Genomic DNA, 22,845 nt, shown 5'->3' on the forward strand with positions numbered 1-22,845 from the left:
TTAAAAACATCTGACCATATGACTCATTTCACATGCTGCTGACCAGGTTTGATATTGCAAACCTTTTTCTCACTTTTGCCTGCCTTTGTAAAAGGATGTTTGTTGAGACTTGATGGAAATGCTTTGCTCTACATTTCAGATCAGCTGAACAAAAGCAACAAATAATAGCTTTTACCTGCAGCTGAATGTTCACTTTTTGGTTTTGTCTCACACAATAAAAACAAAATGCAAATCTGTGATAACACGTGGGCTTCAAAATGATGCCCAGAAGGTGCTTAATTAACAAATAAACACAAAGATCGTGACCTTGAAGAAGTTAGATGAAAAGGTGAATAAACAGGCAGATTTTAAGAGCACACATAATATTAAACCTGTTGTGTTGATGTGTGTATATGGGGGGGGGGGCAGTATTGTTGAGAGACAGAGAAAAAACAGCCACTGCATTAAAGCCATAACTTTTATTCATTAGTGAACCTCATGAGATACACCAGCAACAAAGTTCTCTATTGGTCATCTTGGTAAGTTGATAATTGGCTGGTCCTCATACCTGTGTAGTTTATTTCTAAGAACCAGGATTTCAGTCAGCTTCGATAAAAAATAAAACTGCAACATGTCTCCAATAAACTTTCTGTACTTTAATAATTTTTAGAAGCATTCATAAAGAAAAAGAACTTTTTTTTAAAAAAAAATGCTAGAAAATCTTTTAAAGAAATTGACAATAATCGAAAGCTCATCAAATGCATCAAGATACAAATAGGCATATAAAACTCAAGCTGAAGGCACAAAGAGGCTTCAACCACCAGTAAATACTGTACAATCCCAATAATGACGGACATATTTACCTACATTGTAGTCTAATTAAGTATAAATTATTACATGAAAATCATATCTTTTATATATAATGCATGTAGATGATAGAAGAAAAAAGTTATTTTGTCTTTGCCAACAAGTGCTAACCTGTGGTATTAACCCTCTGGGTTTGTTTTTGTTTCACACAGAAGTTGTTCAACCACACTGGCATAGTAGATTTTAACTCCAAACTTGCAGTTCTGTACAGCTCACAGTTCAAAGTATGAAACTAATACTTCAACCGCACTGCAAAGCAAAGGATATAATGTAACATGAGGCACTGAAGACTCAACAAATGTCACGTTATCAACAAAGAGTCACCGAGGTGGGTTAATGACTACATCTTCCTGTTTATTCTATGCACAGTGAATAGGTAGCTTGCAAATGCATTCAAATACTACTTGCTTTAAAATATTCATTTTTATTATGACAAACAGTAAGCAGTGTTCTTTGAACCATTACAGGCAGTAGGTAGCTGGTTAAAAAGCCATAAAACGGCAAATTCCTAATAGGTTTATGAAAAGGGTCTACACACTTATGTGCTGTCGAAAGGGAATAGAACCCTGTTGTCGTTATCTGCTTTGTGCATCTTCATTGGAGCCATAAAACATGCTATGCTGCTCTTGTTGCTTGAGGTAAAGTCTGAAAATCAGGAAATACATGTGTCAAACAAAGCACGTTTACGCTTAAAAGAAACAGATTAGAGTTAAACAGACACAATTAACAACTCTCTAACCCTGCTAAGTTGATAAACTCTAAAGTGTAAAAGAGCAGTAAATGCTCTCACTGGCCTTTAAACCTTGAACCAACTATTATAGCTGTATACAGAGGACAGCGAGAAAGGAATGCGCTTTGGCTGTTGTCAGAAAACCTTGATCGCTTCTATGGTTTCTGAATTATAGTCATTAGCTTTGACTCCACCTGTCCACACGCTTGCAGCACTCAGTCACCAAAACCCCCCCAAAAGTCCTGAACATATTACATGTATTCTAAAGATGCCTGAGGGAGTTTTACTAAGGCTGCCACATTGTATGAAGTCAAAGACAAATTGCTTAAAAATGGCTTACAGAAATATAATCTCTAAACATAAAAAAAAAAAAAAAAAAAAAAACCCTACCACAAATTTTTTTTAATTTTTTTTTTTTTTTTAACAAACAACAAAGCGTATCTATATTTGGTCAGTTCTGTAAGTGCCTGTGTGACAACAACAAATGTTTGTACCTGCAAAGTAACAAAATCTCTCAATGCAATACTGGGCAGCATATGAAAATGTTCATTCATGTAACCCCCCTCCCCCGCCCCGCACAAAAACCAAAACAAATCAAAGAAAGCATACAGAAAGTAAAAAGAAACACAGACAGTTTTTAACATAGAAAAAACAAAACACAAAAACACAATCTGACCTCAGAGGACAGAAAAAAAAAAGTGTCAACTTTTTAAGGTCCATCTTAATACTATTCTTATACAGAATATAGTACCAGGCTGAACTGGGCTGGTTCAGCGTACATCCATCAAAAGGAGCAATCAATTTCTGGGTCACACAGAATCAGCTCTTGTCCAGCGTAGTTCATCTTAGGTCTAAAGGCACAGCGTCGGACCGTTTCACACTGACGACTCGCCAACACTACAACGATCCACTTCAGGATTTCATTCTTAAAACTTTGAATGGGTATTTACTCCTTCCTTAGCATGGGATGACAGGAAAGCATTTTAACAGTTTGACTTTATTTTATTATGACCCCTTTGTCACAAACACTGAACATTAAGTAGAAAGATAAAGTGGCAGCGGATGAAGTTGGGAATGGCGAAGAAAAAAAAAAAAAAAAGACAGAACAAAGAAGCAGCACTGGAGAGGAGCAGAGGTGTCTACTTCAAACTTCATCAAGAAGAATCATCTTCAGCTGGTTATGGATCCATTTGAGTCTTAATAGGCAGGAGCCAAAATCCACCCTGCTTTGTTCTTATTAGTCAGTTCAGGCGTAGAACTCCTTGGTGGGTGCTTTGTGATATGAAGTTGCAGAAAGTTTGTTATCTCCCAGGTCGTAGCTACCTTCATCCTTCTTCTTCATGCGGTAGGCAAGGAGAGACAAGAGGGAAACAGCACAGAGGAATCCAATGACTCCGCACACTATCACAGCTGGAGACGGAAAAAAGAAATACGAAATTATTTTTAAAAAATAACATTTTTATAACAGTTATCTATACTTAACATTTCAGATTCTTCAACAGTCTAAATTTTCTTGAAAACTCACTACTGTAATTTTGTAATGAACTGGTAAGACAGTAGAAACCTAGTCCTTACCTGCTAGCACCTCTTTTCTCTCCAGCAGGTTCTCAGAGGATACCTCCATAGAGTTCTCACCAAATAATCCTTCTCGATCAGCTTTGGTAAGAGTTTCATCAGACTTTTTGATAGGCTCTTCATATTGGGGATTTAACACATCCAGGCGTCTCTCCTTGCCAGAATTGATTACACCATCAGCTCTAGTACTGCCACTGGGAGGCACATTGGTGGTGCTGGGACTAGCATCCTTTCCAAACCAGTCAGCTGTTGGGCCAACACCAAGCCCCTATAAGGATATTAGCACAGTTTAAAAAAAAAAAAAAAAATGCTGAGACATTATGTGGCTTTAGATACTTTCCATTTACCACTATTCACACCTTAAATCGGTAGCAAATAAATCACAATTAGTTTCTCTGCTCCAAAATTAATCAACCTTAATATTTACTCTCACTATCACCAATTGAAATTAAAAGAATAAATATCCTTGTGTGTGCGATGAATCATCCTGAAGATGGACATAAGTCAGACTTCATGAGGACATGAATCAAAAGGAACAGTCATACTTTACCTTGTCTCCATCAGGGAAAATGTCAGTCTCCTTCGCTGTAGTTGCTGGATCGTGGCTGCGTGCCACTGTGGTTGGTGGGTTGTGCGGAGAGTGTGCTGTAGGCTGTGGTTGACGCTGCTCTGTTTTGCTAGAGGGGCTAGGCAACGTCAGGACCATATCCCCGGCATCTGAATGGGCACGGGAAACTGAGAAATCACCAACACAAAACACTTCAGAGCATGTCTCTTTTCATTATTATAGAATAGTTTTTTTTTGTTTTTTTTTTAATCTATTGGATTAACTGAAGGAATAGGACCGTTTTTCTTGGATAACGAGTTGACATCTGAGGTTACTTGGTTTTACAGCAGAGTCTGCCACAAATGTGGAAACAGTTCCTACTGCAAGTTTTATAACTTACTGAAATTCACCTGAACGTAATGCAGTTTTATATCACGCTGAATGTGCCACGACATCACTCACTACAGTTTACGCAGGTGAGTCATTCAAAGTCTGTGAGTTTCCAATAAAATGTCACCTGGTTCCACTGTATCACCTCAGGACAAACATCTGGTATATTGTAAGTGCATCTGTGTCTGAACATACAAGCACTTGTGGCTTACTTGTGTATTACTCACAAGCCTGCATGTATGATCGAGTGGAGTTAAATAATGTCTAATAATCTGTGATGAAGTTTCTATTTAATAAGCAATACAGGGAAAATATACATATAGATATATTACACACACACACACACACACACACATATATGCATACATATCCTTACCATAATCTCCAGATCCAGAGCCTGACCCACCATCATCACCATCTTCATCGTCTATAGGGAGGTCACCAGATGTTCGGCCCTCTATGTATAAGTCATCACTTGGGCTAAATGACTGGGAGAAGACAAAGAGCTGCCAAAAAGAGGGGGGGGGGATAAAAACATGCAATTTTGTTTAAGTAGGAGAGAAACGCACACAGATTCACACAGAATTCCTTTCACTAATTGACAACATGTGGATCTCGCTACAGTTCTGGAGTAAGACAATACCTCTCACAACCAATGATGTATGCTGGCCAAATATGCAGCAGTGCATGCTGCTTTCTGAGAGTATTACATCCATACTATAGTATGTGCAGTAGATAAAGGCTGTTTTCTTGATCATTTCACATGCTGTGGCAGTAATTTGTGATACTTTGCAGAACCACGCAGCAGAGAACTAAGTGTCTTTGAAAGGAGGAGGGATGAGATAAAGCAGCTTCAAAGACAACACAGAGAGCAGGCAAGTAGACGCACACATGGAAAGGGCCGCTTCACATATTAGATTGCACCTCGTGAAATCCTTCCACCAACCCGAATGCTACACAGAGGAGTGTGATGAAAACCAGTGACCTTCTTTTCCCTTGATCTAAGGCCTAGGCAGACAGAAGGTAATGAGACGAGTGGCTCAAACACAACCGGAGATCACATGAATCAAAGAAAGACACTAACTCTGCTGAAATCGATAAATAGCCAAAGAAAAAGAAGCTCAAACATATGCTGGTGTTAAGAGAGGGAGAGACACTCACACACAGAGACATGGATGAATATGGCCCATTGAGACCTGAAATATGTCTGGTATGTATACTACGCTTCCACTAACACAGGTGCTGAGAGAGGGTGAAAATAGGGAGAAAGGAAAGGAAGCACAGTTTAGTGTACTTCTCATAAGATAACTGCTCCAGAAAAAGGTTTTACTCCAATAAAAATTCACAAAATATGTTGTCAAAGCAACAGTTCTTTTCAAGTTAACACCATTTTTCTTTTGCTAACAAACCTTTTTATCAGTATGCAATAATGCAAACAGCCCACAGAAGGGATACAGATATAAAATCTATCTGATCTGCAACTGTACACCTAACATTTAAGGTCATTCTGCAACATGTCACCAAGATACTGGTGTATTCATGTGAAGCATTAATAACACGTAAACCCAAGGGTGACTAAAATAGCAGAAGAGGTGCTGGCGTTCTCACCGACTTCAGCCAGAGATTAGAAAAGCAAAAGCTGTGACTGTCTGCGTCACATACACAATGAGAAATATACTCTATGCCTAGCTTGAGAATTATCAGGTTATAAGGCTATAATCAGACATCAGCAAACTTATGGTAGATGTATGCAAAATCTGTCCAACTATTTTAAAAGACCTCTAAAGACGTACCTTTTTTAACTGCTAACAGTCAAGTCTGAGGTCCATCACAGATTGGACAAGTTCTTTTATATAGCTGTTTTAACTATTGTTAGAGTTCAGTTCTGATTTTATTCTTATTTTCTGACTTCTTTTTAATCGTTATGTTTACTATGCTGTTTATGTGAGTTCTGTGTGTTGTAACTGGCTTCTTGGAGACCTGGATTGCAGATGAGTGTGCCTGTAAAGCACTCTGGGTCAACGTCGGTTGTATTAAAATTAGCTACATAAATAACATTGACTTGATAGTCATACAAAAAAGTATTAGATCAAAGTGTTGTACTGTGTTTCACTGGCATTTATTTTACCAGACCAAATCCAGATGTTAACCACACGATTAGCTGAGTCAACACATATAACACATTTATCTTTTAACGGATCAATCAAATATTTTTAATTTAGAATTGATTTCACTAAATGCCATTAAGCTTTGACCTCCCACCTACTGGCAGTTTGTTTTCTGCTGACTCTGAATCAGTTCTCCTTGACAGATACAAGTTTTACACTGGGGTTTACTGGAAGATGTGATTTAGAATTTATACACATCTGGAAAGCATACGTATGCACGCAGGATTTACACACCCACTCTGTATATAACATTCTGATATCCTGGTGCTTTGTCACAATGAAGACAGTTTACTGGAAACAGCTGTATCACTCCACAGACATATGAGAGAAGACTGAATGTTGGCGGAGGGCAACATTAAAGCTGACAATCATCAAAGTCTTATTTTTTGTTTCTCCTTAGCTGATAGCTAGCTATATCCCCAGTGAGCTGCAAAGTAATGAGAGCATGGTCAGATCGAGAGTTAGTTTAGATAACAACGAAAAGCACACAACAGATCTGTCATCACTTGGATAGCAGCAGCAGCAGCAGCAGAGTGCTGTGTTGAAGGTGGTGTATGTTTGACTAAGGCATAAAATGAATAAAATGTCCACAGACATTAAGTAGCTGTAGCCTGTAAGGACAAAATGATCAGATGCCAAGAGAAAATGAATATTCCTCTTAAAACTTTAGTGATCAGACAGAGTTTGGTAATGCAGTCTTTAGTGATGCCAACAGGCAAAATGTGACACAATATCTACTTCTGTCTTACATGTGATTGTTATGTCCTTAATTCAGATTACAGTAATTTGAAACTGCTGACCAGAGACTACAGGTCCCAGTCCACTCCATGTACGCAAAGACCTAATATAGCTTTGTCCATTAGTTGTGTGGTGGTCAAAGAACAGTCAAGATAATCAGCGATATGTGGTTAAAAATAAAAAATATATACTGAAAAATAAATAAATAAATACAATAAAAACTCTCCAAGGGCATGCTAACACTGAAAGTCAAACAAACTGCTACAGCAACTCATCAAAAGAAAAACCTCTTGCAGCCAATCGCATGTGTACAGACTGCCTTTGACACACAGAACAATGTTGTGACTAATGCTGATTAACTGAGAACACATATCTTCCGCCCCACCAGGCTTTTTAGTTCTCCACAGCAGCAAGTGTCAAACTACATAGTTTATATTCATGTTCTTTTGTTTCTAAACGTTTTTTTTCTTCCTCACATGTAGGCGTTTCAGTGGAGTGCTTTTGAAGCCCTACGAAAATCGTCATTAATAGCACCGTGAGGAGGTGTTACCCTTTTCCTCTCGCTCTTAGCATTTGGATGAAAAATTGCTCATATCCCACGCAGCTGCGTGCTTGCCTGGACTAGCCCAGTGGAACTCGCTGTTACTCATCCATCCAGAAAAATGACACAACTACCAGATCACAAACTGTTAAAGGAAGAAACCCTGTTTAAACATTCATCCTTTGGATTGGAGCAACATCACTGACTGACTAACCAGTAATTCTACAGCCACACTTGGGGACACAGATAGTTTGGATGTAAGATGTAGCCCATCACACCCAGCAATTTAAGACTGGAGTCTGTGTATTAGTGGTATGACATGAAGACGAATCAAAGCATCTGCGGATCAAAGTATGAGATGACACAAATTAAAGTTAAGCAGAAAAAAGGTTTGTTTGTTTTTTGAGTGGCCACACCTGTTTACAAGCTATTATATTCAGAGATTACAACCTGTGGGGCCTTAAAGCAGGACAGGAATGCCAAGCTGTATTCATTTTCACCATATCCACAACTCCCTGAGTCCTACTAAGGGATTGCATGTCTCTTTCCTCTGCTACAAATATACACCAGAAGCAGTATCGTGTTTCAGTTCCGTCTCCTTTCACAATATACAGTCCATAAATCTTAAACAAACTGCATTTCTGCAGAGGTGGTGAGGCTCCCTGGCTCTCATTAGAGATTTCTTACAGTCAATAAATCACCAGCCTGGATATTTTTCATACTTTGTGACGATGAACAAAGCTCTGCTTCAGCCTGTCATCCCCAGGTGTTTTCCAGCTATAAAGCAGCCGCACATAGAGAAACAATGGAAGGGGTAAAGGAGGAGGATTTTGAAATACTCTTCTTTTTTTTTTCCTTAAACCACCTTGGTTAAATATGAATGATTTCCTGGTTTAGAATTTGAATTTGCAGTATAACATTATAAAACGTGTGGGTGAGAAATTCGGGCCAGGTCTGGTTTAAATGTCAAAGCTGTGAGCTAAATGATGAACAGACTTTGGCCCTGTGTGAACTTGACACCAACTGGACGCTTGGCCTCGGTTTGAAAAGGCTGCTGAGGTCAAAAATCACCCAGCTTATAGATCCGGAGGTAACATATATTTATGTTTTAAAAAGACGAATTCGTGCTGTTCACTTTAAAGGTACATTTAACGTAAATACATAATAATAATAATAATAATAATAATAATAATTAACACAGAGAAAAAACTGAGGATATAACATTAAGAGTAATATTTTTATTTTATGTGTAAACTCTATGGGGTAGAACTCAAACAGTCCACATGAACACAACAAACGTTACCCAGGGCTGTCGTTTTCAAAAATATCTTAACGTTTTAGCCTTCTCGGTCTTTTTACATATTAAAGATAATTAATATGTATTTTTCCACTAATACGTCAACTGGAACATGTTTGAATTAAAAAAAAACATTTAAGAAAAGCCACTTACTTTTCCACTGATTGACCCAGTTGCCAGCCCGACGAGGAACAACCACCACAGATTCCCCATTTTAACTTCCAAAACAATTAAAAAAAACACGCTAGTTGAAAACGAGAAACAATATGTTGGTACAGTGAAAACGTTCAACTCGCTCTTCGGTGTTCAGTAGTACGGATAATTTGTTGTAGCGCTTTCGCTGTCGAGCCACTTCGTTAAATCTCAGTAAAGTTCCCGAGTGTGTCCCGGACTCGTTGTGAGAAGGACTTCGTCTGAAAAAGTTGTTTAGCCTGGTCGTGAAGCGTGGCTCTCTGCGGTGACGTCAGCACGCCGGTCCTTGACGACGGTAGTGGAGACGCACACACGAGCCGGAACCGTTGACAAGGTGACGACATTAGCTCAACTGCCTTACACCGAGGTTAATTAATAATAGGCTGAACGAGCGGCTTTTTCTTATTTACATTTTTAGTGTGGATATACGCTTCTAAAATCCAGCAATTCATTTTGCCCTTTTATGGAAGACTTGAGTCTGAGGCAAAGGCCGTTTATCTCTATGTAATTCACATGAATCCTACTGTTCTATTGATGCCATATTTGCGGGGGCTGGGCAAACATTTCTTTTCAAAATGGACTCCCCTCCCTTGTGGCTATAAAATATGGTGATAAGCTTTTGTTTTGTTTTTTTGTAGCTATTATGATTCTATTGCTAAAAAAAAAAAGAGTTTTTTAACTTTTACTCCTTCCAAAACAAAATTTTAATGCCGCACATTTTCAGCCTATTTCAGGAGACAGAAGGCAGGGTGAGGCCGAAAGGATTTTAATCAAAATTGTGGTTTGATTAGAGCTGTCATAAAATGAAGTGGAGGGAGGTCAGACAGGAAGGTAAAAGCTCAAAGGGGGACACAACAGCAGGTTTGTTATCAGAAGTATTGCTTAATGTTTAAACAAATCAAACACAAACAGAAAAAAAGTTTGATTCCTTCTTTTCTCTGCTGATTTATATAATTAATGATGTATAAGCTAAAGGTGCATTAACCTGTACCTCTCCTGTCTCATTAGAATGAAAAATGAAAACAGGACAACGCTGCTAACAACCACCAGGACAGGAGGCCCTATGATTACACCAAAGTGTAAATAGGTAACCAGGTTTCTGAAAAACATGTCAGAGCACACAAACCAGAGGGACGTGCTCATCTGAAAACATCCATTTCATGGCATGACTCAGATATCCTAGGACCTGAACTTGCTGGTTCCTTGTTACAGTCAGTTCAGTAAGTCAAGGCACATTTTTCAGATATTAGGGAGTCCATCAAAGTAACGGATTATCTTAATATCTCCGTTAAAGGGGAAAGAATGAAGCTCTCTGGAAGGTGAGACCACTGTTAAACAGAATGCAACAGGGCTGCCAAAAGATTATTGCCCTCACAGGCCGGTGTTTTAAATGGCAGCCGAGAAACCAAATGCCACAACTTCAGAGCCCTAGCTTTAACAACATTTCTATATTTGTCCCTGCTCGGACTCCTCTAAGCTTTCACCTTCTTGCTCTAAAATCTGGCCCTCTTCCACCTCACCTCCTGACAGCAGTATGAGTAAAATCCTGTCTGCCACACCCAGCGCTCTGTCACATCATCCATGATCACTGTTACTGCCATGGGGAGCATGACCCAACAACCCATGTTTAGGTGAGTATTAGGAGTGCAGAATGGAGTTTAATAAAAAAAGAAAGAAAAAGGAAACAATATCATTTCATCATACTAAGATAAAAAATAAATAATTTTCCAAAAAAAATCTTCTAAACATTTATTTCAACTACTATACTTAAATGATCTAAAAACAAACAAACCAACCAACTATGAAACATTTATTCTTCTGGGTCTCAGGAGATTAGGAGGAATCATCACAGTATGGATTGATTGAGACTAAACCATCTTTTGTGTGTTGGAATATACACACATAAATTTTACAACAAAAATACGTTTCCCTTTGAGACATCGGAGAAATTAGCACATAGATCAGACGGAATAATTTCCAAAAACATAGATTTCAATAAAAACTTTATGATTCCATTGATTTTTATTGAAGGACAAGCTTGCTTTAGCTGTGACACACGGTGTGGTTCATGACTCCCTCTGGTGGAGAAAGGCTGTAATGACAACCAAGCAGTTTAAATGGCCGTTACTGTCAAATGCTTTACTCCCTTTCAAACCAACTCATATTTACAAAACATGAAGCCTAGTGTAGTTTCCAAACCTTGAAACCACTTAGGCAGTGAGAAGGATATTTTGACTCCATGTGAGGTACCTCAATTAATATTAATAATAAAAAACATTATCCAGCCATAACAGTTCTTAATTTGACACAGCAAACCAAGGATATTAGTCTTATAGCCTAACAGTCCACATTAATAAAACATCTTCCCAAGTATTGCTCATCAGAAATCTGAAAAATCTGTCATTACATGCGCTCAGCTTTAAAGAAACTGATGTTTTCTACTTTGTTATTTATATCCATTTGTGTGAATTTTGTGTTTCACTGAGACATTTTTGCAGTTCAATGTCACAAATGAAAAGTGGGATCCACGTAATTCAATGTTCCCTGAAAATAATATATTTCAGAACAGAAAATAGAGTTAAAACATGCAGTACTCAAGCTGACACACTCAACCAAAAAGAAATAAATCATGTAATAAATAAAAGCATTATCTTATGGGTGAACTCATGAGCTGTTATTATAACCTCCCCAATTCGTTAATAACCTGAAAACTCATCTGATTTAATTGGTGACCCTATGTGGGTATCCTGACCTTTGGCCTGGGAACCACTAATGCAAGACCTAATCTATGGCTTCAGTTGACATCATGCAGATACACCAAACCTTTCATCAACCAATTTATAATTATTTTTTATAATACTTGATTAAGTTTATAAATGATAAAGCTTCCCTTTGGTAAAAGCTGAAAACATCTTTAAAGTCACACTCTAAACTCTGCATTTATAAGAAAAACAATGACATTTTTGAGCAAGTGCCTGTCGCTCATGTTGACACAAACACCATGCCACAAAGCTGCACAGTGTACTTCCTCTGGTTTAATAAAGGCAGAACACACAGTATACAGAGGGACAGAGTCACAGGTTTACTGCTTTCACAGAGATAAAGTTTTTTTTTTCCTTTGTTCTTCACCAGTGAAATGAAAGAAAGCACAACTCCACAATGAGATGATTATTATATGACCTGGCTTTTTTTTTTTTTTTTTTTTTTTTAAATCCACATATATGGAGATGCGAAGTATTTCCCCACCACTTCCTCGAGGTGTGGGGTGGCGGTTCCTGCTTCGAAGAGTGCAGCAGAGCAAACAGGTGAAGACGTCACTGGACCCGGCCACAACGCTGTGCTCATTACTGTAAGTGCAAAGAAACCTGCTAATAGCAGTGAAGCTAGTCCTGACCAGAGCACTAGCAGCTGCTGATTACGTTACAGTTGCACCCACAGCAAGCACAGGACTGGCTTTGTCCTGCTGTTCCTGGCTCTGCAACACTAAGAAAACTCAAAGTTTTATCTGCACTGGATGTTGAAAGGAAAGAAAACAAAAAGATAAAAAGCAGAAATGAAAAATGACCGTCAGTCAAATGAAGGGAAACAGTGACACGCACACACTGGAGCAGAGTTTCTTCTGACATGCCCCAAACCAAAAGCAGATCTTCATGCAAGATAGATATCGTCCACACCTCAAAATTCGCTACAATTTTTTCCCTAAAATAATAATAATAAAAATCATATTCACATCATATAACTTCATATGTGTTGCGTGGTTGTCCATGCCATACCAGTGGGGCCCGCCCCACAGTTTGAGAACCACTGCACTATAGTCTCCAGAGATGTGAGCGTAATCTCAACCTCTGCTGTGGCCATGGGACAGTAAAACAATGAGGTGTGTTAAAAATAAAAATTCTAGCAGAAGTCTTTGCATCAAGTTAAAGAGGACCAAGAGCGCTGCGAGACAACCATCATCTGCGAGGTAGAACTTCATCTGACCCCAGCCTTGATGTCTGATGGTCTCATATTCCTCTTCCAAATTGGAGGGATCTGCATCACAGAGAGAAGAAATTATTTTTACGGATGCATTTCTCTGGATCAGTCCAGGGAAAGGTGTGCATAGTGTTACGCAGACTGGACTTTATAGGAACACATAACAAGGCACAGTGTCTGTGTATGCGTTTGCATTACTCGTGGGGGTACTGAAGTCTCTAGATGCCGTCCCAAAAATGATAAAAGTCGCCTCCATATCAGCCCACTGCCCAAGAACATGAAACCTGTTACCAGCCAGAAAGCGCGGGGGTCCTGTAGGAGACACACAGGCAGAGCAGTGCATAAATATCTGTTCATAAACATTAAGCACTAGTTACAGCTATTAAAAGTATTGATCAGAAGTTGTCTCACATCTTCGAAAGCTGTTGTCAAATTCATTCCAAACGCCACACCTATTAGGCCAAATAAGGAAAGGGAGAAGGACCCCATGGTCAGCTGCAGATTCAGTCGCATCATCACGTTCCGGTGGCTGGAATAAAGCACACAGTGCTCTCAGTGGCTGCTGATACAAAACAAGAAAACGCCTGATCTGGCAGAGGTGTGGGATGCCAGATCAGGCGCCCCCCTTACGGCTCTCTTCTCTTTTGTCTTACTTCTCGCTATCACCTTTTCTATCCCTTTGAAGTGAGGCTCTTTAAATATTAAAGAGGTAAGTATTACTTTTGTTTTGCAGTGAATTGATAGAAGAAAATAATTTAGAAAACTAAACAAAAGAAAGTAGAAATAACAACAAAACAAATCAGTGACACACTCCTGATCAACCCTCGCAGGCCCTCCTTAGATGAGGGTGTCTAGTGATAATGGCTGAAACACCCAATGAATCCAAGGTCCACCACTGATGATGGGTCCCAAGTTATATATTTCTGTAATTCAGACACACTGTTGAAATAGCACTTCAGTTTTGTCTCATTTTATTTATTTTGTAAAAATGTGTACTGAAACTTCTGTACTGTGGCAGAAAAGGTAGTTTTGCTGGTTTTCCTTATGAGAACAAAGTGGGTTGCATGTCGCCCTCGATATAAAATGAGTCTCACATTCCTAGCCTAGACGATATCTGACATCTGGGGGGGAAAAAAAATGCTAATTAGTAACAAAACTGGGTATATATTAGAGAAAAGAGAAAAAAAAAAAAAAAAAAGGCACCCCACAGATGGTAAGTCTCTCTGAAATAACTTCTATTTTGAAATAATGGATGCCATCAGCTTATTATCAGCAGGTGTGTGTGTTTGTGTGTAACTGCACATGGCAGGAGTAACGAGCACGTTTGTGAAGGCGCCACTGTTTCTGAATCACATTTACAGTCCTGTGAAAGAAGAACATTCTGACAGGCGACTATCCAGTCGTGCGCCCAAAACTCTCCTTTCACATGACTGTACTTATTTTGGAGCAACATTTACTGCAATTCAGATAAAAATCTTTAAATACGACCTTGCCTCCTTCAGGATGACAATACCAAACCGCAATCTGGACGTGTTAGAACCCCCTAGCTCACAAAATTCCACACGAGTACAAAGATGCATCAATTTTTAGTAAATTAAATTTTTCTTGTTAAATTGTAGATGGCAAAGCATTTTTTTTGGGGGGGGGACTGAATTAGATTAAATTCAATCTTCAAAAATAATGGCTTGTTAAGCCTCATTATCAGTGTTTTGAGTTTGTTGCTTCTCAAAAACATCAGTCTATAGTGTGCATGTATACATGATGTATAGCCAATTTGTACATACCTGTCCAGATTGATAAAGATTACACTCTCAGAGTCGTCTATCAGACCCTTCAGCTCTCTGGCTCTGTTCCCCAGTTCCTCGGCCTGTGTGAAGTATTTCACGGTCAATATGACAACAATCGTACAACCTACACCTTACTGACAGCCCATCACAACTGCCGCAGATAACATGTAAAGTGTTTCAGTGCTTTGGATATTAAACTAAAATAGAGGCAAAGAAATAGGTAATCACCATAGCAGAAGCATAAATGGGTATAAATGCTTAGATGAAAATAAAAACATACGAAGTGGTCGTGGCTTGATGAAAATCTATGACAAATGTGTCCTATACAATGTGTGAGCATGCAGCCTTTACCAAGACTTTTGCATAATTGCAATATTTGTTGATCATGTTAAAACTCAGGGAATTTAAAGTACAGCTACCTGCATATAATAATTCTCCAATAAAAGCTCCATCTCCTCAGCGTGGTCAATACCCAAACTGCTCTCTTCACTAAAAAGGCAGACAGACATGAGGTTATATACAAAATAGAAGCACACAAGTTGAAGAGAATGGATAGATGATGAAAAATAGAAGTACAGCTGGGCCTGGCAGTTTGGGCAGAATTAATTTAATTTGAAAAAACAAAACAAAAACCCACATACACAGAAAAAGGTTAACCTGTAACGTATGATCTGCAGGTGAGTGAAAACAGACTGGAAACAGACTTTGATCCTTGGGAACTCAACAAATTCGTGTCTTTCTTTTTCAACATGCTTCACCACTGACTGGAGATTTCCAACTATTTTTAAGATGCTGTGTTCAGCACCCATATACATGTGTCTGAGTGCATGTGTGACATACAAAACTCTTGGGTCTGTCCATTTTGTGAGACAGAACTCTTCAACCGTCTCATCCTCATCCAAGACCTTCAGCATGGAGTCCTTAAACATTTTTATGTCCGTCTCCAACTCTGACAAGCTGTAACAGGCGTGAGAGAAGGGAAAACTTACAAGACTGTAAATCTTTAGGCTGAAAACTTCCATTTACTTATATGCCAGATGCCATTAATGACTTATTCAAATACAATTACATGTCTTGAGTGATTCATTACCTCTTGCTATTCTGCAGAATTACATGTAGTTTACTTCTATCAGCAGAAAGGATTTTAGGGTCTACGAGGGATTCCAGCGTATCCAATATGACTGGTTCAACTTCATTCAACCGGGCTTGCAGCGTGTTTACCTGTTGACACAGATAATACAAAGCTTCAGGTGTGTGTCCTTGACTTTCATTCAGGCTTTATCTAGGTTAGACCACGCTTAATTACACAAGCACTCTGTCTGGTCTGATCGGTTTCACCTTGTGCTGCAGGATGGCTTCCAGTGCTCTGAACTCGAAGGGCAGGGTGTGCGTCTGTGACGCTAGCTGGGGGGCGAGCTCCAGAACTAACCAGCGCTCCAGTCCAAGACCACGAAAATCCAAGACCATAAGAGACTCCGGGGTCAAGATGGCTTTCAAGGCCTGAAAAGACAGCGAGTGGAGGTTATGGGCTAGAGCTTAAACAAACAGACGAGGACAAAATTATTAGCCTCCCTATTAAATATAATAGAAAATTTCTGTTATATTTAATAGGAAGGGATTTTCAGTATAACATTTCCAAATACACCAATTGTCTTTTTACTAAGTATTAATTATTTCTAGCTCCACACAATAAAAATTATTTCAGAAAAAAAAATATTAGTGTCAATATTATTAGTATTACACACAGAGGGTGCTTCAGAGTGTGTGTGGAACTGGGAATTTCGTCAAGGTGGAAGGAATTATGAATAAGCAAAAACAGAAAACCTCAAGCAGTCACCAGTAAACCTGGGTCTTCCAGCAAAACATATGTTCTCCTGGTGAAGAACAACCTCCAGAAGACTAAAGTGAACGTTACTGACTGGCTTGTAAAAAGCTCCGACTTGAACGCTAACGAAAATCTGTGGGGTGAACTGAAGACAAGGGTCCATAGCAGAAGATCATTAAATCTGCAGGAGCTTAAGAGATTCTCTAAGGAAAAAATGGGCTGTGAGACTTACACACAGGACACAACTGACTATTAGCATCAGTGAGACCAGTAATTTTAATCCTGGTTTATGTCAATAGTTTTATTTCTTTGTGCAAATTAAAATAATGTAAGCAACCAAAATGAAACTAGGACGTTTCCCATGTGCTGTGTTGCAATTTCCTTGCTTTGTTTAACAGCCCTTGGGAAATGCTGAAAAATAATAATAAAATTTCCACAGGGGGGCAAAAAAGTCTGTCCTCATCCACAGACTCTGATCCAAAGAGTGAATGTTTAAAATATGCTTTTTTGTTAAAGACTCCATGACTGAATTTCCTTTAAAGGCTTTGGAGACATGACATGTCGCCCGGTTAACGTTTTACTGTTAACATGTCAGTGCTCAGTTTGACTCTGAACTGTAAATATTTGTGGTTAGAGATTTGAAACTTGAGCACCAATCAGGATCTAGTTGTGCCTCCCTGGTCCTGAGTCCCACTTAGATACCGCCAACATACAACTGTGAATGGTCAGCGTGTCACAGCCTGCAGAGACCTCACGACGACATAACAGAGCTGAAAACTATTAGTTCTTCAGGTAATGAAGCATTCTGTGTGTGTACATTTGTTTATGTAGCACATAACTACAAGCTTGTATTGCAGTAACTGCAGTCTCAGTCACTTACTGATGACAGTCCTTGCTTATGTTTGCTTTGCATACTTTATTTCCTCTAATTTTAGACTGAAACATATCTTCTGTGGTTTCTACCCTTGTACAGTCAGGACTAACGATGGCTGTGAAGCTGTCCCATCTCTTCTTGCTGCTGGTTATGCCGAGTCTCAGTTTGACCAGTGGACAAAAATGCTCCACATCTGACTCCAGCTGCAATCAGTGCATCCAATCCGGCCCTGAGTGCGCTTGGTGCACTGCCCCCAACTCTAACATTCACTGTCATACTGTGAAGGGGCTGCAGAGAGCTGGCTGTCATAAAGGTCATATATATATATATAAACCTCAAAGCAGTGTGCAGGTCATCAGGAATGACAGCAGGTAAGCCGTTTTAAATACCTCTTTAGTCATTAAAGGACACGTGACAGTTTTTTAGTGTTCCATACAAAAAAAAAAAAAAAAAAAAAAAAAAAAAAAAAAGAAGGAAATTAAAAAGAAATTAACCTTCCAAAGTTTTCTTTTGTTTTTATTAATATGAAAGCTTCAGATTGGATTCAAATATATTTTGGAACAGAAAAGGGCCTTTGTTATGATGTTAAAAAAAAAAAAATCTTACAATGTTATTTCTTGTGATTCTGAACTTCTGCAGAACAGACATAGCAGATGCCAAAACCATCTTCCTGCAGCCCCAGGAGCTCGCCATTCATTTGAGGCCAGGTGTGAGCCAGTCCTTTCCTCTGTCAATCTCTATGCCAAGTGATCATCCTACCACAGACCTGACTCTAGACACCAGCAACGTGCCAGCTGGTCTCAACATCACATTCAGTAGCATAACTACAGGAAACCCCTTACTCATGCAGGTCAGAAAAAGAAATCCTGTCCAACACAATCTCTTGCAGAAAGAAAATGTTCCTTCTTGTTTGTCCCCCAAAATCAAATTATTCGAACAACAGTTCCTCTGGCGCTGCAGGTAACTGTGGAAGCTGCACAATGTCCCAGTAAGAGTGACATCTCAAACCAGAACAGCACTGCACCCTGGTCTGTCCAGATCACACCCAGAGGCTTCGCAAAGAGTGTGACGTTGGAGGTAACTTTGCAGTGTAAGTCTGCAGCAACTTGCTACGAGAAACATTTGAGTCTGAAAACCTAAAGCAAGTCTTCATGAGACTGTTAGAAAATTGAGAGTTCAATAATTCAGCTCATTTTTCTTCAGTGTGATAATAACATTAAAAATCTATTTGCTTCACCAGGTCAGTGTAGTTGCACTGAAAACAGAGAGGAAAACAGTCCCACCTGCAGCAGCCACGGGGCGCTCGTGTGTGGGCGTTGTGTGTGCCATCAGCCTTATGTTGGAAACCTTTGTCAGACTGACATAACTTCCTTTGAGTCAGAAAACGAAGACTCCTGTCGCTCACGCCCTGGCGCCCCGGTGTGCAGCGGCCGGGGTGTGTGTGTGTCGGGCATGTGTCACTGCAACCAGCGGGAAAATCCAGAAAAGATACGCGGACAATTCTGTGAGTGCACAAACTTTGACTGTCCATACCACGAGAACAGGTAAGAACAAAAAGTTGCCACGAGTTTGTATATAAAATATATCGATATAAAGTTATCACACAGCTTCACAGTTAAAATACTACATTTTTAATCTGACAGAATATGCGGAGGCAATGGGATATGCGAGTGTGGAATGTGCCGCTGTTATGCGAACTGGACAGGTAGAGACTGCAGCTGCAGCACGGAAACTGCTTCGTGTGTGGCAAAAAACCAGCAGCTGTGCAACGGTAGGGGGAACTGCGTCTGTGGAAAGTGCCAGTGTTTGCCACAGTACCAAGGGCCGACCTGTGAGGACTGCCCTGTTTGTGTAGCACATTAAGACGAACACGTGAGACTGGATATTTATTTACTTCTTATACCGTACGATGTTTTGCAGACACTTATCATTACTACAAGAAAATGAAGATATAGAAACACACCATCATCTGAACACTTTATAGACAAGAGAAGCAAGACTGCTTTAACACCGTATCCTCTATTTGTCTTCCACAAACTCTTCACAAAGCCAACATCGTGAAACTTTAACTTTAGTTAAAACTGTTTGATAGACTTTCTGTATCACTGCAGGTTATGATGAATGAGCAGAGTGTGCATCTCCTCCTCTGAGTATAGTTCTTGAACTGACAGTGCCTTCTCATTCGTCATCAGGTGTGACAGAAAGTGTGGCTACCTCATCGTGACAACGGTGGAGATAAAATACGATGTGCTAAGAGAACAGAATTCATTCATTCTGTAAAATGATGAACCATGATGGTTCCAGGGGATGATAGATTGTAGGTCGGACTAACATATATATATATGATAACAGGATTTTTACTTTTCAAAAACATGATAAAGATCATCTTATTTTGATTGAAAGCAACATCTGCTTAAACTCCAGTTTTTCGGCTCAGGTGCGGCTCATGCTACGCCTCCTGTGGTGTAAGTGGAGCGTGGCAGACAAAGGAAAAATAAATAAAACATACCGCCATTCGTAAAATAATGCAGTTATTTCTAGCAGTGAGGCTGGTAGTGTGTTGGAAGCGTAGGTCTCTGGCTTGAAGACTTAACTCCTGGCAAAGCTCAGTCTTCTTTTTTTCTTGAAGAGAAAAACAAATGAGGAGCAGAGGCACACATGTACATATAGTTGGGCCAATCTCTACACATGAAGTAGAGGTTGAAATACAACTGATTTTTACTCATAGATAACAGAAGGGAGTCACTGGTGGTAACACAACCCATTAGTGGCTGCTGCACAGGGGAAGTAACACAGAAACACAGCAGTGATGGACAAAAATGTGGTGCATGTCCAGTTCTACACATAATAAAAAGGATACGGAAGAGTACTTCAGGGACATGTTAAAAAAAGAAAGAAAGAAAAAAGATCCCTATGCTCTGTCACAATGCCAGAGATAAGAGAGAATCATCAGTTTCAGTGCCAACGACCACAACAACATGTAAACATTAATGAGGTTAATTTCCTCACACTTACCAAATGACGTCACATTTCCCTCTTGGTCAAACTTCATCTGTCAAAGAAAGAAAACATGAAGCTGATTGGTTACATCAAGCAACCACATCTTCACTGCATTTTTGCACAGCGTTGAAACACAATTGTGTGAAATGTAAATAATAACAATAAATTACTTGAGCATTCCAAATGCTATGCTTATTTGTTTTTTTTAAATATCTATCCATCTCCACACACACGGCTGATCAAATGACAAGTTTGTTTGTTACTGTTGGGTTTTTTTGTTTTTTGTAACAAAACCTTATTTTTGATGCCAGCACCAAAATAATAAACAAACAAACTAATAAATAATGGTGTAAGCTGATGACAGGTCAGTAACCTCACAGGTGCTGAGTGTTTCTAAGGTAAAGATGGGGAGGATGTATGTTAAATTATAAACGTGTGAATGAAATCTACAGGTTTTGTAAACAAAATAATAAGATATAGTTTATTGCAGCAAGACAAAGTGACAAACCACATCCCAAAACCTTTCAAGTAGTATTAGCAACTATTAATTAATGACTGCTTAAATTAATTTCTCTCTTACCACTACAAATGCCGGAGCTACAGTGGAAGGAGGGGCGTCTGAGACTCTTCTGCAGATAAAGGACACTGTTCAAAGAAAAGACCAAGTTAAACCATGTGTGCAGGAAAGTATTTGACATGTAACGTTGAGCAGTACCTTGGATATAGCATGACTACAGCAGAAAGACAATAGCTTGGTTCTCACCTGTATGTACAGAGCTTTGGGTCGGGATAATAAAGTTTAGAATTACAAACCTTGGCACACAATTCTTCATTATTCTAACTTAAAATGCAGTCAAGTGGAAAAGAAAATTTTAAAGGGACACTATGCATTCCTGTGAAAAACTCACTACATCCCATGATGGGCAGCAACAGTTGCTTCTCTAAGATCAGTGCTAATGTGTTTTCTTCTTGGCACCGTGTTAATATGCATCTAAATGCTCCAAACCAGCAAACTACCATAACGTCTGCTTTTATAGGGATGTTCACGCTTGCGGATGATTAGCTAATCAAATACATTTGATTAGCAGCAGCTGGCTGCTCATTACCCTCCTAACTCATATGAAAGCAGTAAAGGTGTAATTAGTCTCTTTTTTACATGCTGTAATAGATAAAACCTTAGAACTGAAAGAGACTATTTTTACCATGACTGTAAAGACAACTATAGGTCACGTGGAATACTTGTATACTGTGGTCAGTATGAGCCAAATTAACTACATCATCTTACCAGGCCACACTGCTCCTCTCTGCAGCAGGTTTCTCTCAGTTCTCACTGCAGCACACTGAGATCTTCTGGTCTGACATGTGGATAAAGGCAGTGCTTGACTGACCAGTGAATTCAAGCAGACATCACTGTAGTTCCTGCTGAATGATCCCAGTCTTACATTTCCCTGTGGCACAGAGTGTCCCGTTGGACAGAACTCTGCAGCTCTGCTATAATAGCTGAGGGTTCTTGTCCCACCAAGTCGTGAGGAAAAAGGACCAAGAGAGTTTAAAAACCACTTTGGATGAAAGTTCGCACAGCCGGCCAGCAGCAACTTGTGCATTTTGATCTCCACACCAACGCAACACAAAGCCTTTACGCAGACCGCCATACTGGCGCTGGAGAGCTGATGTTCACCACAGGCAAGGGATTATACCAGGCACAGCAGCAGGGAAGGGAGGAGGAGGAAATTAAGACAAGCTTTAACTTCCATAAGCAAAGAAAGCTGCAAGCACCAAGTGTTTACAATCCTCTCATTAGTGGTCCCTCGGTGCCCTCCAGATGTTTGCCAAGCTATGTGTTAGACGAGACAGTCCTGACCCACAGGTACGACAAGAGTGAAAACTCCCGTTACATACGTTACAGTAACTTCACAGTACACATAAGTATCTCTCACGCGCACATTGCCTCGCTTTCACCTGGTTTTATAACTTTCTTCAACTTTGTCTCGCGGCTGTTTGTTATGCTAACTATCTTAGCTGCTGCAGTATAACAAACATGCTTCACTCACAACAGCCGACAAGTTTTAACGTGACAGTAAACGCAGACACGAGTATCACAGACAGGTCACCTGCCGATGCCTGTAAAGTGTCCCGAGTCTACATGTGCGGCTGTGTTTCAACCTGAAAACACAGCTCTCCGGCTTAACGTGATGACAGGAGGACAGAAGAGCACGGGCTCTCTGGACCATAATGCACCGCGGCGGCAGCGCAGAGCGCCGAAGATCGTCCATGATTGAGGTGATCACTCCGACTGAGAACCTTTCCATCAAACACACCCGTGGCTGTAGAAAAAGGTCATTGAAACACACAAAGAGGAT

At 39.6% G+C, this 22,845-nt stretch overlaps 3 protein-coding genes and 1 long non-coding RNA gene across 12 annotated transcripts; 2 read left to right on the plus strand and 2 right to left on the minus strand.

Annotated features, from left to right (window-relative positions):
* Window positions 1–439: 439 nt before the first annotated feature.
* Window positions 440–9,251, minus strand: LOC120722265 (syndecan-2-like). 2 transcript variants are annotated; one of them, XM_040013188.1, is made up of 5 exons: window positions 8,986–9,251; window positions 4,465–4,594; window positions 3,702–3,868; window positions 3,152–3,419; window positions 440–2,986 (listed from the first exon to the last, which is right to left on the minus strand). In XM_040013188.1, exons 1-5 carry the CDS (start codon window positions 9,043–9,045, stop codon window positions 2,823–2,825), a joined length of 789 nt encoding a protein of 262 aa, XP_039869122.1. In that variant the 5' UTR covers window positions 9,046–9,251; the 3' UTR covers window positions 440–2,822. The 2 variants fall into 2 exon arrangements, with proteins under 2 accessions (XP_039869122.1, XP_039869120.1); XM_040013186.1 differs by having other exon boundaries at window positions 3,702–3,886; window positions 8,986–9,249.
* A 126-nt stretch (window positions 9,252–9,377) lies between these two features.
* LOC120722268 lies at window positions 9,378–10,694 on the plus strand. 2 transcript variants are annotated; one of them, XR_005693392.1, is made up of 3 exons: window positions 9,378–9,632; window positions 9,749–9,885; window positions 10,033–10,694. It is a non-coding gene; the product is annotated as an uncharacterized LOC120722268 (long non-coding RNA). The 2 variants fall into 2 exon arrangements; XR_005693391.1 differs by lacking the exon at window positions 9,378–9,632 and having other exon boundaries at window positions 9,652–9,885.
* A 1,345-nt stretch (window positions 10,695–12,039) lies between these two features.
* mrs2 (magnesium transporter MRS2) lies at window positions 12,040–22,773 on the minus strand. 5 transcript variants are annotated; one of them, XM_040013173.1, is made up of 14 exons: window positions 22,597–22,773; window positions 21,928–22,152; window positions 21,771–21,840; window positions 21,066–21,130; window positions 20,501–20,537; window positions 19,995–20,107; window positions 16,125–16,286; window positions 15,877–16,007; window positions 15,627–15,743; window positions 15,206–15,275; window positions 14,784–14,866; window positions 13,411–13,528; window positions 13,198–13,311; window positions 12,040–13,056 (listed from the first exon to the last, which is right to left on the minus strand). In XM_040013173.1, the coding sequence occupies exons 1-14, from the start codon at window positions 22,756–22,758 to the stop codon at window positions 12,997–12,999; spliced, it is 1,527 nt and encodes a 508-aa protein (XP_039869107.1). In that variant the 5' UTR covers window positions 22,759–22,773; the 3' UTR covers window positions 12,040–12,996. The 5 variants fall into 5 exon arrangements, with proteins under 5 accessions (XP_039869107.1, XP_039869106.1, XP_039869110.1 ...); XM_040013172.1 differs by having other exon boundaries at window positions 21,771–22,152; XM_040013176.1 differs by lacking the exons at window positions 21,771–21,840; window positions 21,928–22,152; window positions 22,597–22,773 and adding exons at window positions 21,249–21,262; window positions 21,394–21,413.
* LOC120722264 (integrin beta-1-like) lies at window positions 16,419–20,424 on the plus strand. Of its 3 annotated transcripts, none has more exons than XM_040013185.1 (7): window positions 16,419–17,403; window positions 17,585–17,856; window positions 18,125–18,335; window positions 18,446–18,575; window positions 18,726–19,029; window positions 19,129–19,256; window positions 19,678–20,424. In XM_040013185.1, exons 2-7 carry the CDS (start codon window positions 17,597–17,599, stop codon window positions 19,707–19,709), a joined length of 1,065 nt encoding a protein of 354 aa, XP_039869119.1. In that variant the 5' UTR covers window positions 16,419–17,403; window positions 17,585–17,596; the 3' UTR covers window positions 19,710–20,424. The 3 variants fall into 3 exon arrangements, with proteins under 3 accessions (XP_039869119.1, XP_039869118.1, XP_039869117.1); XM_040013184.1 differs by having other exon boundaries at window positions 16,422–17,403; window positions 19,129–19,316; XM_040013183.1 differs by having other exon boundaries at window positions 16,426–17,403; window positions 19,129–19,357.
* Window positions 22,774–22,845: the final 72 nt, after the last annotated feature.

Source organism: Simochromis diagramma, unplaced genomic scaffold (assembly GCF_900408965.1).
Source record: "Simochromis diagramma unplaced genomic scaffold, fSimDia1.1 OVJJ01000618.1, whole genome shotgun sequence".
In the NCBI taxonomy this organism is placed as follows: Eukaryota; Metazoa; Chordata; class Actinopteri; order Cichliformes; family Cichlidae; genus Simochromis; species Simochromis diagramma.

What these genes read in the sequence shown, in the direction of transcription:
- LOC120722264 (XM_040013184.1), top strand. Translation starts at nt 17,597, where the DNA reads ATGGCTGTGAAGCTGTCCCATCTCTTCTTGCTGCTGGTTATGCCGAGT. An exon ending in GAAACCCCTTACTCATGCAG is followed by an intron (nt 18,336 to 18,445) that starts GTCAGAAAAAGA and finishes CTGGCGCTGCAG; the next exon opens with GTAACTGTGGAAGCTGCACA. An exon ending in ACAGTACCAAGGGCCGACCT is followed by an intron (nt 19,317 to 19,677) that starts GTGAGGACTGCC and finishes ATTCGTCATCAG; the next exon opens with GTGTGACAGAAAGTGTGGCT.
- LOC120722265 (XM_040013186.1), bottom strand. Translation starts at nt 9,045, where the DNA reads ATGGGGAATCTGTGGTGGTTGTTCCTCGTCGGGCTGGCAACTGGGTCA. An exon ending in CTCTGGATCTGGAGATTATG is followed by an intron (nt 3,887 to 4,464) that starts GTAAGGATATGT and finishes GTGATTTCTCAG; the next exon opens with TTTCCCGTGCCCATTCAGAT. An exon ending in TTTTCCCTGATGGAGACAAG is followed by an intron (nt 3,420 to 3,701) that starts GTAAAGTATGAC and finishes ATATCCTTATAG; the next exon opens with GGGCTTGGTGTTGGCCCAAC.
- mrs2 (XM_040013172.1), bottom strand. Translation starts at nt 22,758, where the DNA reads ATGGACGATCTTCGGCGCTCTGCGCTGCCGCCGCGGTGCATTATGGTC. An exon ending in ATTCTGCAGAATAGCAAGAG is followed by an intron (nt 15,744 to 15,876) that starts GTAATGAATCAC and finishes CGCCTGTTACAG; the next exon opens with CTTGTCAGAGTTGGAGACGG. An exon ending in AGACTTCAGTACCCCCACGA is followed by an intron (nt 13,057 to 13,197) that starts GTAATGCAAACG and finishes TCTGTGATGCAG; the next exon opens with ATCCCTCCAATTTGGAAGAG.